The 13,986-nt window shown below is 41.8% G+C and overlaps 1 protein-coding gene across 4 annotated transcripts in view; it reads right to left on the bottom strand.

The window, feature by feature from the left end:
- chd6 (chromodomain helicase DNA binding protein 6) overlaps window positions 1–13,986 on the bottom strand; it is a 105,740-nt gene that overhangs the window by 10,661 nt on the left and 81,093 nt on the right. For all 4 annotated transcript variants that reach the window (XM_067586289.1, XM_067586290.1, XM_067586288.1 and 1 more), the window contains exons 30-39: window positions 12,082–12,160; window positions 11,047–11,104; window positions 9,672–10,044; window positions 8,528–8,736; window positions 7,316–7,413; window positions 5,557–6,381; window positions 4,221–4,475; window positions 2,896–3,196; window positions 964–2,505; window positions 51–202 (exon numbers count right to left, since the gene is read on the bottom strand). In XM_067586289.1, coding sequence (XP_067442390.1) covers window positions 51–202; window positions 964–2,505; window positions 2,896–3,196; window positions 4,221–4,475; window positions 5,557–6,381; window positions 7,316–7,413; window positions 8,528–8,736; window positions 9,672–10,044; window positions 11,047–11,104; window positions 12,082–12,160 — 3,892 coding nt within the window. The remainder of the gene's footprint in view (window positions 1–50; window positions 203–963; window positions 2,506–2,895; window positions 3,197–4,220; window positions 4,476–5,556; window positions 6,382–7,315; window positions 7,414–8,527; window positions 8,737–9,671; window positions 10,045–11,046; window positions 11,105–12,081; window positions 12,161–13,986) is intronic.

The raw sequence follows: 13,986 nt of genomic DNA, 5'->3' as shown, positions 1-13,986 counted from the left end.
ACAAACTCTAGAAATATCTCAACAAACATGTATCAGAGTAATTATAGTACCTTTGGCCACTCAGAAAATGAGTAAAGTGCTTTCTCCTGTAGCAGCTGAGCGATGGTCGGTTCCCGGGTGTCATGAAGGCTGTCGGGAATCTCACAAATGGAAACAGGAGCTGCAAACCTGGGACTGCCTGCATAACCTTCCACGACAGGCACTGAGTAAAGAGGATGACAGGTTTAAGCTAAACAATTGCATTTGTCAATATGATTTGATTCTTACAATTAAAACAAAATTGTGACAATAAGATTGAAGAATCAGAACACTAAGCTTGGTTTACATGTACTGGTGTGTGCTGAAGATTGAATTATTAGATGAGTAGTGGATTAGTCACTCCACATAAAATTAATTAGACTATTTTAATAATTGTTTTTCTTAATTTCAGATAAGTTATCTATCAAATAAAATGAGAAACATTAGTTGATTTTTGCTTTTCAAATTAATTTTTCACTGAATCCTTTGGAATTTTTAACACAGGAGGCAAACATCACTGAGTCATTAGTAGAGCTGCAATGATCAGTTGATTAATCGATTAACGGATTGACAGAAAATTATTTGGCAACTATTTTGATAATGAAATAGTTTCTGGCATTTTTCAAACACCATATATTGCCTGGTTTCAGCTTCTCAGATGTGAGTGTTTGCTGCTTTTCTTTGTCATATATGACAGTAAATTAAAACTCTTTAGGCTTCGGACTGCTGGTCAGACAAAAGCAAACTGAAGATATCATTTTCACAATTCTATAGACTAGACAATTGATTGATTAATCAAGGACATAATGAGCTTAATCCATGATAAAAATAGTTTTTGGTTACAGTCCTAATCATCAACTTTTGATGGGCGTTTGTCATCATTTCTGTAAGTTTTAGAATGAACAAGTAATCAATAAATAATGAAAACAATCGGAGTATTCTTACCTGGTGTACTCGGCCTCTCCTCCTTCACCTGCCCTTTCATCACCAGCGTCTCTGAGGTGTCAATCAGCCCGTCTGCCTGCTCGAGTTTCGGAGTCAGGACCGTGCTGTCTGCCTCCAAAAGCTCTTGCTTCGTCTCGGCTTTGATCTCAGGTAACGCCGCGAACCCGAGGCCCTCTGGCTTCGCCTCGGGTTTGATCTCGGAGCTGTCTGGGTAGGTTGTGAACTCCACGCCCTCCGGCTTGGCCTCAGGCTTGATGGCAGAGGTGTCGGGGAAGGCGGTGAACCTCAAACCTTCAGGCTTTGTCTCAGTCTTCAGCCTGACGCCATCCGGATAAGCGGCGAACCCGAGAACTACCGGTTTGGCTTCGGGTTTGATTTCGGCGCCGTCTGAGTAGGCCGCGAACTGGAGAACTTCGGGTTTACTGTCCAAGCTCTCGGGCTTCATGGGAAGGCTGAGATCTTCAGGTTTGGTCTCCAGTGTTTCTGGTTTGACAGAATAGTCCAACTGCTCAGCTTTGGTGACCAAGACCTCTGACTTAACAGAGTAGGCAAGAAATTTAGCACGTTTGACTTCAGAGCTGTCGGGGTAGTCGTCCTCAACAGTCTCCGTCTTGGTCTCCTCTACCTTGATTGGCAGCTGCAACTGCTGTGGTTTCTTCCCACCAGCATTGTCTGGTAAAAGAGAAAATTTGAGGTCAGATGGTTTTGTGTCGATGCTGTTTGCAGCTAGAGTAGGGGCGATTTTCATTTCATTTTGATCAAGCATGTTGTCCTTGTTGTCCTGTTCAAGGGAGAAAGTCAGGACTCTGTTCTTACAGTCTCCTCTGCCGTCCGGTAAGGTCAGATCTTCCACTGCACCTTCATAGTTCTCCTGATCCATGGAAACTTCAGTTTTGACTCCGGCCTTATCGCTAACCTTTGCGGTGGTTCCATCAGACTTCGACGCTAGCGTAGGGGACGAGACGGAAGTAGAAGGGCAGGAGGGTCGTGTGTACTCTGAGTAAATACTCCCCAGCTCCATCTCATTCGGTTTGGCGTCTAGTTGTTTCACTGCCTTTATCGCCGCGTCGTCCATAAGAGAAACATGATCCACCCTGCCTTCCGAGATCTCATCCACCTGATCTGCGAGATCTGTGCGCTCCGCTGGACCGTCCTCTCTCGAGTGGTCTGAAATCCCTCTTGCTTGCAGAAACTCTCCAGTCGCGTCTCCCATCAAGGTTTCAGTGTCAAGAGAGTTTTCCATCGTCTCGTCCTCAACCGTCTGATACAAAATCAACCTGTCCACCTCCTCGCCGGGCTCTTCGATGGGCTCGGGACACACGAGGCTACCTTCCTGATCCAGCTTCCCGAGGTAAGGGAGCACGTGTTGCGGTAAGTCCTCTTTATTCTCCGCTTGCTCAAAGTTCTCCTGAAGGTCTTGAGACAGTTGGTTTGGGACCTCCATCCTCTCGTCCTGTTCTCCCAAACCTGGTTCTGGCTCTATCCCATCGATCTGCGGCACTTCCATGGGTGGACTCAAGACTCCCAAGCTTTGGTCTGTACCTGTGAGGATAAAACATCAAGGTGTGAAGTAGCGCCTGGCAATTTTAGCTCAAAGATTAAATTACGAGATACAGAGCTAAGTAAAGGCACTATTTGTCAAGACATGCATTGTTATCTGCAGGGTCTAATGCTACCACTGGAGGGCTCCAAAGCTGGTAGTGGCTTAAAGGTAGTTCAGGAACTTTGCAGGGTATATCCACCTTACAACACTGGTAATTTGGATTGTTTGCACATTTACAATTGATTAACTTATTTGGAAATATCATTTAATAAGCTTCCCAAGAGATAATCACATTTCAATCACATTTTGAAGAAACTTACAGTCATTTCCATAGAAGTAAATTTGTCTTAGAAAACATTTAAAACCAGTACCAGTACTTTCTGACGTACCTTGGTCTGCATCACAGTCCTCTCCCTGTTTTTCCACGTTCTGCTCGATGGTCTCCCTCGACAAGTCCTCCACCTCCTCTTCCTCCTTGTCGTCAAACTCAAACCCAGTGCCTCTTTCCTGACCTTCTTCCTCTACGGGATTGGTCAGGCTCTCAGCGACATCAGAGTGGCCCAACCTATCCTGCGGCACGTGGGCAGTGATGTCAGACAGAGAAAGGGGAGGAGGGGGAACGTAAGGCGGAGGGGGGCTGGCTGAGAGATCGGTTTGATCTGCGCTGGCTTCCTCGCTCACACCGATGTCCTGGATGAATAAAACAAAAGATTTATTCAAACCTAAGAATCACATTGTGGTATCATATCATGTTATGGTTTTACAAAACTCTGGTTACAAAATGTCAGAGTTATTAAAGATTGTGATTTTACATACATCTGCCATTTTGGCATATATCTAAGAATTATTCTTATTTATATGATATTGACTGTAATGCCCAGCCCTTGTTCACCATAGTCTTTATTGCTGGTGGGTTTTTTTCCTTATTAGTTAAAAGTTAAATACATGCCCTGTTGCATAATTCTGGCTGTCATTAAAATAAAGTAGGTCTCATATCAAGTGGCTAACATTTTAAAATTTCAATAAAAAAAAAACACAGCCATTTAAATATGTTTTAATAGTTTTGTTGGAGTGGTATGGCCCTGACAAAAGTCACAGTTGAAGTGGGTGCTTTATGAACACATGACCAAAATTATCTCCCTTTGAACATCCTTCACTGAAAGAACAGATTAGATCAATTTTAGCATTTATAAACCTGTCCGAACACCATTATATTGAACATGGCCCGTTTTCTCAGTATGCCTTACAGTCTTCTTTTCTTCTTTATTTCTCAAATTTAATACTGTAATAAAGCACATCATAGTTTTTCTATTGCCTGTCCCACTGAAAACATTAATATCCAAATGGTTCTCAGATTGTAAATCAATGTAAATCAGGTTTCATTGTCACATACAATCATACGCACAGTACGACGCAGTGAAATTTGATCTCTGCATTTAACCCCTCCCTGAGGAGCAGCGGGCAGCCATTGTGCGCCTGAGGACCAACTCCAGCTCTAAGCCGGCGCCTTGGTCAGAGGCCTGAGAGGAGAATTAACCTGATATACATGTTTCTGATGATGGGGGAGCCCCCAGAGGAATCCCACCTCTTGCTGTGAGGCGATTAACCACTGAGCCACCGAGCTACAGACAGTTCTTTAAATTATTTTGAAATGATCGCCATTTACTTTACAGTCTTTAATGTTCCCCCGATGGCACAGGATACAAAAACCAACCTTGAAAAGCATGTAACTCGACGACAGCGGCTCCACAGAATCTCCCGCTGAGGGGTGTGAAGGAGAGGACGAGGGCGGGAGGCCCAAACATTCCTCCAGAGTTCCACCTTCCTCCGCTCCTCTATCTGCCCCCTGTGCCTCCTCATCCTCCTCCTCCAGAAAGCCGGCCTCCAGGGTGGAGGGACCGAGGATTGGATCGGATTCGTTAAACATATGGTGCGCTGGACTGGAGTGATCCGTACCGTCCCAGGGAGCCTGCAGGCACAGATGTGATGAAAGAATGAAAAATGATGTGACGGAAAAATTAGTAAAGCAATCAGTGAGGAAACGACGAAGGAAAGATTAAAGCAAAGGAACCTTTTAAATAACATGAACAGTCTAATTAATAAGTGTCAAACAATGTTGATAATATAGTTGATCATTGAGATCTTTTGACACCAAAATGCCAAACATTTGCTGGATCCATCTACTCAAAGAGAAGAGGATTCAATGTTATTGCACTATTTATATCTATATAAATAGACCGCTGCTAAATGATGAACACCACTGCTGACATTTCACATTGTGCATAATAATCACAACGAACGCAAACTGGGCACACTTTCTCTGCTTCTACCAGCTGACTGCAGCTAGTTGGGAGAGAAGAGGAACTGGTATCATCACCAGAGCAGAGAGGCCCAGTGGTGGAGACGTTGAACCAGGTGAAGTGCAAGAATTGACAATTTCTACACTCATTACTGTGAAGGCAATAAAACCTTTGCGAGTGAAAATCCAGCAAACTACTTACAACAAGCATAAACATGCAGAAAAGTTTTATTTTCAACTGCTTTGCCTGCAGTCTCTCATCCACCACTGGTATGTTTTGCACAGCGAACTGATTAAGCTAATAGCAAACTGTTATGAACAAGCTAAAACGAAAGCTGTCTGTATGTAGCTGCTGTTGATGTTTAGCTTCATTTGCCACATATATTAAAACTAGACAAGTTCTTGTAAACTGCAGCAGCAGCAGAAGGAGGAGGAGGAGGAGGACAGAGGACGGGATGAAGGACTGATAGTGACTGATGTGATGTGTTCTTTATTCTTTCTAAACTTCACTCAGTATTTTGAAGTCAGGGATTTTATTTCACTGACATTTGATGTTTGTTTCCAGTGAGATATTGTTGAGTTTATATGGTGGCTTTAAATATTGTGATTATAAGGGTCCAAGATGATGTGAAAATACATACTTTTAAGTCAAATAACATCAAATTTTCTTTGAGAGCCTCCAAACCCCCGACTGTGTTGAGACATTTCACTTTTAAAGCAGTTGAACTCAAAAGTAAATCACAGTGTTTACCTGTAACTGATCCAGCTCTACCGACGGCGCCATCAGCCCAGTTTCCTCCGACGAGCCCTGCTCACCAACGAGCACGTCACTCCTCAGTTTGGAATCGAGGTCCGTTCCCCCGACGCCGTACGAGTTGAGCATGCTTTGACCTCCCGCGGCTGAGTTGAACGGGAAGCCGTTGAGTGCGTCTTTGGATGCTTTTCCTCCGTGTAAAGCATCAGCAGACATGGCGTCATGCTGCAGCGAACCCAGCTCCAGGCTTTCATCCAGAGGAGGACAGTCGAGGAAATCTCCCCGCGATCCGGGCACTATTCCCAGGCTCGGTGAGGCAGAATCGTGGGCATCCAGTGGCGGAGGGTGGAGGTGAGCGTGAGAGGAGGAGGAGGAAGGAGAAGGAGCCGATGGAGGCATGGGGTGATGCTGGTGGTGATGATGGTGATGGTGGGAGGACTGGTGGGGATATTCGGGAGGCTGAGGGGAGTGGCGACCGAGACCTGAATCGTAGAGACAGCAGTGAGGGTGGGGCAGCTGCGGGTGAGACGAAGAGGAGGACGAGGACGAGATGCCGGGATGAGTCGCCAAGCCCGGATGGTGAGGGTGGTGGTGGGTTTGAGGGTGAAGATGAGAGGGGTGTCCCCTGACGTAGTTCCTGTGAGCCTCCAGGAAGCTGAGCTGGGGGTCGTTGAGGATGTAGAAGTCGGTGCGGCTCAAGCCGTGGCGCGCCGCCCCGATGAGGAGGTCGCGGTCGTGTTTCCCGGACTCCCACCAGACGGGGAGGTAGAGCGAGGGGCGGCACAGCTGGAGGCGGGCCGACAGTAACGGGTGGCGCAGAACCTGGAGGGAAGGATGAAGATCAGAGAGCAGGAAGGTGTCAAATGGAGATATAAAACAGTAGAGATGTTGAGTACAAATGTTCCATCGTAGTAGTGTTTTCTCATTTATTTTATTTGTTTACTTATTTATTCTTTCTGTTCTGCAGCCAAAGGCTAATAAGGCGTAACGATGGGAATCAGAGAGATGTTGATGCATCTTGTTTGTTTGATATATTTTGTTGTTGTTGATGTAATCGTATGTCATTATATAAGCTGGTGTGAGTGCATTCAGTCTCTTCTTGTGTTCCTGTATTCAACCAAACTAAGTGGAAAAAAATAAGTAAATAAATAAAGTAGTCAGGGAAGCATTAATGTGTATCACTCAGCTCTAAAACGGCAAATCTAAGGAGTATTATCTTTAACTCTGGGATGAATATGTTTTGGTATTTGGCATTAGAGTTCCTACCATGCAGTGGATGATGCAGGCAGTAAATAAAAACAAGTCAGTGAGTCAGCTGTGGGGCTTGACCTGAGCCTGTTTTAGCCTGAAGGTGTTCACATTTTGGTGAATCTGAGGTAAGAGAGAGTCAGGCTGCATCAGCTACTGACGGCTCCTGTTTGTACTCTACTGGGATGGACTCTCACACTGAATTTAATGATAGTGAGGAAAGATCTGCAGTAATGAGGAGCGTTTTTTATATGATTTCAAGACGGATTTATGGATATTTATCTTTGGATTTGGATTAATAATCGTGATAATAAAGGAGCACAACATGCATCAATCAGAGGCCACAGGTTAAAAGGTCAAGAGAGACGAACGCAAATGAATCTAAACTCAATTCTACACAAACAACAGGTGTGTTGCAGATAAACTTTGAAGTCAATCTTCTGAGTCTGAGTTGCACCAGTGAAACCAGTGCTAATGACGGAAGCTTTGTTCCTTCAAAGAAGCCCACCTGCTCTCTGATCTTGCGGAGCAGCTCGATGCGATATAAAGTCCGGGCTGCTCTCTCTTCTGTCAGAGGCTCTACGAGCACAGCGGGATCCACCAACCCTGGAAGACATGAGAAAGGAAAGGAGAGGGGAGAGAGGCGGGGATTAATGAAAGGGGTAGAAGAAGGAGAAGAAGAAAATGGGACAGACAGTGAAACATTGGCATGTAGGCAGCGGGAAGAAGGGAAGGGGGGGGGGCGGTGAGAGAAAGAAGTTCAAATGTGTTTGTGTGGATGAGTCACTGCAGCTCTGTCTTCACGTCATCCTACACACATACAGCAGTTTAAAATGTGTGTTTTATATCCACCTATCAACCAATCAGCAACAGATATCACTGATCCAGATGTTCTGAATCATAGACGTGATCAAACCTGAAATTTATATTAATAAACATACAGTTCAGGTTTATTTGAGGGGTCACATTTATGATTAAACTGTTTTACATGATGATTTTAGCTCCTTATATGTTTTATTTACTATTTAATATGTATAATTGTTTATTTGTTTAGTGACTTTGGATCTAAATTTAATGTTCTTAAATTTAACATGCTGCCTTTTATTAAACCAAATTTGAGGGTTAATATAATTAATATAACTTTTATTCTCTTGTTTTATCTGTTTTATTCCCTTTTATTTCCAAATTTAACATTTTTTAATTGTTTTTATATGTCTTTATAATTGTGTTGCTTTTATATTCTGTTTTGATGCTCTATGTAAAGCACTTTGAATCACCTTGTTGTTGAAATGTGCTACACATATAAACTTGCCTTCTTAACTCCTGAAACAAACATGAACTGTTAATCCTCCTACCAGCAGGGGTCAGTAATGCTTCCCAGGAGCAGGATGAGGTCTGCAGCAGGACAGCCCGATGACAACATGAACTTGTAAATAATGCAGTTCCAGCATCAAGCTTATATTTATATTGTAAAACTAACTGTGTCTATAAAACTAAACAGGAAACGCTGAACTTCCTGTTGCAGGTTCCATTTAAAATAACCACATTATGGAGGAAAATTCAATCAGTGTCTCTGGGTGATTAGTTTAGAGCATCACTCATGTTTTTGTCTATCTGGCATGTTTTGATATGATTTGTGTGTGTGTGTGTGTGTGTTGGTGTGTGTGTGTGTGTGTGTGTGTGTGTGTGTGTGTGTGTGTGTGTGTGTGTGACACTTTACCTTCTTCCTTCCTGGGAGGCAGCTTGCAGGCTGTCCTGCACATGTTGACGAAGGAGTTGAAGTATCTCTCTAAGCTCTCGTCCGTCTTCCTCTCCAGTCGGGCCAGTGCTCTGAACTGGGACCAGTCGAAGGCTTTCCTCTCTGGGTCGTAAACCACCCCGAATGACGACACGGTGCGGTAAAAATCTGACTGCTCTCGACGAGTCCACCTGACGCACCAAGGACAGACAGAGCAGATATGATGAGATATAATGTTTCAGAGAATATTTGGAAAGAAAGCTGAAGATGTTTATTAGGAATATTATAGAAGAGGAAAATATAGTTAATCAAAATGCAGAGACATGAATTTATATCACAGTTGTAATACTAGAATTTACACAATAACAATTTTCAAAAATTTGAAAGTCAAAAAGTGTTTTATTAAATAATTAGTATTTGCAGCCTGACTGTTGATACTTCAGATAAATAGAAATGATCATTTGGTTCCTGACAGAAATATTTAAATTTCTAACAAATGATTTCTATGAAAGTTCGCTGTTATGTTTTTTTATTAAAAGAAAACTTTCTATTAACTTTTGCTGCGTGTCCTTCAAAGTTGCTTCAAACATAAAGAACTGAGTTTATCACTATTGACTGATTATAATAATCTTCATATTTTAAAATGTGAAATGTTGAAATGAAGTTTTTATTTTGTTGCATTATCCATCACATCTGTTGTATTCAGAATATTTTCATATTTTATATTAGAGTCTATATAATTTAACCTTTAATTGCATTTGTTTCTCTTACCTTTAACGCTTCTGTTTTTATATTTTGATTTGATTTATGTTGAGTGGCTGCTGTGGCATTTTAATTTGCCTTTGGGATAAATTAAGTATCCATCCACCTACCAACCCACCTACATATCCATCCACTCACCTACTCACCTACCTACATACCCACCTACATATCCATCTATCTATCTTAAACAATCTTTGGGAAGTTCCGATCTCCTTGTTTTAAGCTGGCAGTCATCTCTGCAGCTATATAAGGTTTTAATTTGGCAGCTGGTTTGACAGTGACACAGTCAGACTGACACAATATTGATCTTAAAGCTGATATCAGCTGATAATGACAGTACGTCCATATATCAGTTTTTCGTTACCTTCTCTGCCACTCCAGAAAGAGAGGATCGGGTTCTGTGGCGACCACAGAACACCGTCTCAGCTCTTCACCCAGTTGCCATGTCAACGCCCCACCGGCGTGATGACTGTGAGTGGCTCCGGCTCCACCCATCCCCATGCCGACGAGGCCGTCGTGAAGCAGGAAGTCGTGCCTGAGTAGCGGCTCGCGCCGCAACGTGAAGCGCTGGTAGGCGGTGATGAGGCGCCGTAAGCGGGCCGTCAAGGCGGGGCCGGTTGGCCAGAGGGGCCGGGCTTGGACCACGTGGAGAGCTGCCACGCCGGTCCCTGTTCCTGTCGTCGTGGTGGTGACCAGAGTCCCGTCCTGGGCGCACAAGTCACCTGACATCTGGGAGTCTGTGGAGGAGAGAAAAACGTCTCAAATACATCAGTGTGTTTTTGTCTCAACAAGGACTTTTTACTACTAAGTTTAACAAAGTGATCATTTAAATAAGGAAATATCTGATCCAAAAATAAGTAAACAAGACTAAGAATTTACATACATACTGTGCATATGAATACCTGCTTAATTTGCCAACAAGACTCATCTATTTGTAAAAACATAGCTTCTACACATATATTAAATAAAAGACTCCTGTTTAATCCTGTTTGGAACAGATCAGTGAAATCCACGTTATAAACCACAGAACTCACAGCTGGCTGTACATTCATGTAGCAGCTGTACATTCAGCTCTTACACCACTTATTAAAATTTAATCTCCCTCTTTAATCTTTGAAAATGCAAACTCATACTGCAGCTTTCTCTAAATATTCTGCTTTAAAAGCTCCTGCATGTCTTGACTACAGAAAGAACACAAACGTTCTCTGTTAAGTTACACCTGAACGATGAGACGACAGCGTGTTTGTACTCGAGTCTGGACGTCTCTCTCTCTGTCTCTCTCTCCAGTATGTCATTCAACAATCACATGTCCGTTATGTGTATCCAGCGAGACAGAGAAACTCATTTTAAACGTCTGATCACCCCCGTGCCCTGCCGAACGGCGGCAGAATGAAGACTTCGGTAGAAAGGTGGAATGAGTTTGGAAATGGGGGAGCACCTCTCGGACTGAGTGAAGGGGAGATGTGATCTAGTAAAGAGATATTCTATATTGTTATATATATATATAGTCTAAAAGGATGTTGGAGTCCGTACAGTAAAATGATAATTACTGGTTGAAATGACTTCACAGCCTGCAAATGTCAAGACATTATAGAGTCATCTTGAGCCTAAATATAAAGATTTTTCTCTGTGTGTTTGCGTTCCTGTCGAGCTCGACTTTGGATGAACTTTCTCCACAATGACATGAACATATATGTGTGTGTATATATATAACAGTGATAATGTGCAGGATGTCTCACCTGGACCTGTGCTGTCAGGCTTGTCTGAGGTATCGGTGCTGGAGCAGGTTTCCTCTCCCTGCAAATCAAAAGACAAATAGTAACGACCTCAACGAACAACAACAACAACAATATCCACGAACATAAGTAATGAGGATCTTCAGCTCTAACATGAGTTGAAATAAATGTGAAAAGAACATAATATTGTCACGATTCCAGAGAAAGACATTAAACTATGATATCAAATTACCGCCCAACCCTACGGTACCATTTCCTACAAAAATATAAATAAATAAAAACAAATGAAATGTAATGGTCTTAAAATGAGATAAAACATAACATCAAATCGTTATTATCTAAACTTTCAACAGCTTCAAATTTTTAACTGAATCTTTTTTTTCCTGCGATGACAAATGTAAAACATAAAATGAAAGCCGGACGTTGTTGCATCATCGCTGAGATGAATCTGTTGCATCACTTTTCATCAATATTTCATTAAATGTATCAAGTGGAGAAACAGATTCTAAATCACTTAAAAGACACAAATCATATTTTGTTATTATGTTTAAATTCTTACTGTATTAACTGCAGGTTAAGTTTACAATGATACACAAAAACTATAGTTATATATGTAAAAAACAGACAAATGGCAAAGATGAATGAAAACTAATGAAATAAACAATAAAAAAATATACAAGAGATTCTATTTTACACTTGGAATTTTTTCTCTGGTATTAAATGTGTTGTTATTAAAATGCATCATTCACAGTTGTTTACCTGTATGTAAACGAGGCCACACAGGTATGTTGAGATCATCTTAAAAACCTCCAAAATGTAAAAACTTTCCTCCCAGAAGGAATTATAATTATCACCACACAAAATTAGACTTTTTATCTCAAGAGACTCTGGTGAGGTAAATGAATTATGTGACCAGAGAGGATTCAACTGAATCTCAAGTTGTTTGTGGCGTACGTGAGTGTGAGTGAGAGAATAAAAGTGAGAGAGAATAAAAGTGAGAGAGATCTGTTTAAACGTGAACGTCGTGTGTTTCTTCACCTTGCTGCTCTCGTCTCTATCATCCCCTGCGTCGGCTTTGCTTTCCCTGTCGTCCTTCGCCTCCTCCGTTTTGCACACGCTGCAAGACAAAAGAAACAAAAAACAGAAAAACCTTTAATAAGACAGACGATGTCCTGTTGAGCTCCCCGGGTGAACGACTGAAGGGCGACGCATGTAAAGACAGAGGAGAAGAGTAAACACACAGTTTATGACTGCAGGATAAGAAAAAGCTGTTAAAGATGCAAAGACACAACAAGAAAACGATCCATCAGAATGTGATTAGATGTAAAGAAAACAATAAATACGAGTCGAGACGGCACACAAAGCAACAGTTATTATGAGCCGAATAGCAGCGTGGATATAAAACTTCCTGAGGCATGAAAATAAAAAAAATAAAAAAAGAGTTTTTAAACAAATAAGAACCCAGCTGAACATAACAGCTCATCCCTGTTGTATTTGATATGAATGAAAGGTGTTATTCTGCCTTAATAACAAAATACAATGTTATCAGAGCAGAAGAAGAGAAGAGTCGCAACAATAAACCACAAGAAAATAAAAGTCTGATCCCGCTGCATCCAGTTTATTAACGAGAGAAACAGGAAGCGCGACGGACGGAGACGTCAGTCCTCGTTAACGTCAGGACACAAACACGCTGGAAAGTTTATAAACTAGGAAAGATATAAAAAAAATGAATTATGTCTACTTCTTCTCAGCTGAATGTGTTTCATGTGTTGATGGAGAGAATTGAAATGAGGAAAAATCACATTAAACTGGAGATTTTATAATTTATCTTTGTTCATCCGGCTGAAAACTTTCCTGCTCAGGATCAAACTTCTTCTCTTCTGAACTTTTTGGAAATACGTCTTTTCAGTTATTGCTTCCTCTGCTGCATTTAAAACTGTTAAATCACTCTTTAAAACCACTTTTCTTATTTCGCTTCATTGAGCAAATCTTCACATTTCAAAAAGCAACATTTAAGAGTGTTAAACATCTGTTTAAAGCTTCCTGGAAATAAATCTACACAAAAAAATAAAATTGGCAAAAGCAGCTAATTTCTAACTAAACATCAATGAAGATGAAGAAATGATTGGTTACGGGACATAAAGGTTAAAAGCTTTGTGTGCTGCCAACATGATCTTATTTAAGTGTATTTTGGATATTTAGATACTTTTGTTAACATATAGATGCTTTGATTGCTGACTTTAAGAAACCCTTCTCCAAAGACAAACTATTGAAATGAAAGCGTCTCCGTTTAGTGTTCATACATCTATAAAGACCGATGCGAGGCTGCTTGTCCAAACTCTAAATCCTTTAAGCTTCATAAATATGCGCCGGGACGTGTTGCGGATTCTCTACGAGGTGAAAAACTTCTCAGGCGGCGATGACGACAAACATCTGAAACCTTTCCCGCTATAAGTGTGTAGATTTAGAGCTGCAACATTTACTGCTCCGTAAAGCCTCAAATGTGCACAAATTAATCATCTGTATCTATTTATTTTTGCCCAACTTGTTCCAAACCCGGTGCAGGACGCCTGCTGAGTTAACGTTTGGAGACTAGTGAGGATCTTCTCTGCTGCACAGTGTTTTCTGTGCTCGGCTGGGAACATGCTTCAGGTTGAACTGGTAACAAAGCGGATGACGACTTCAATTACCTTCAGGAAGAAGGATCAAAGCTTCCCGTTCAAATGCGTGCGTCTCATCTTCATAGCTCTGCCATCAGCCGGAGCAGAAGTGAGCCAGGAAATAAATTTCCCACACTGCGTTTATACTCTCTCTTCCTATTCTCTGGCACCTTCTCTCTGTCGATTATTCCTTTCTGGCTTTTGTCAGTACAAGTTCTTCTTGGAAGACTCATAAGTACAGTGAAACTACCAGAAAAAAATGACTTATAAGGACAGTTTGTAC

Source organism: Thunnus thynnus, chromosome 4, assembly GCF_963924715.1.
Source record: "Thunnus thynnus chromosome 4, fThuThy2.1, whole genome shotgun sequence".
Lineage (NCBI taxonomy): Eukaryota > Metazoa > Chordata > Actinopteri > Scombriformes > Scombridae > Thunnus > Thunnus thynnus.
Note: the sequence above shows the minus strand (reverse complement) of the source record. Positions and strands in the feature narration are given on the sequence as shown.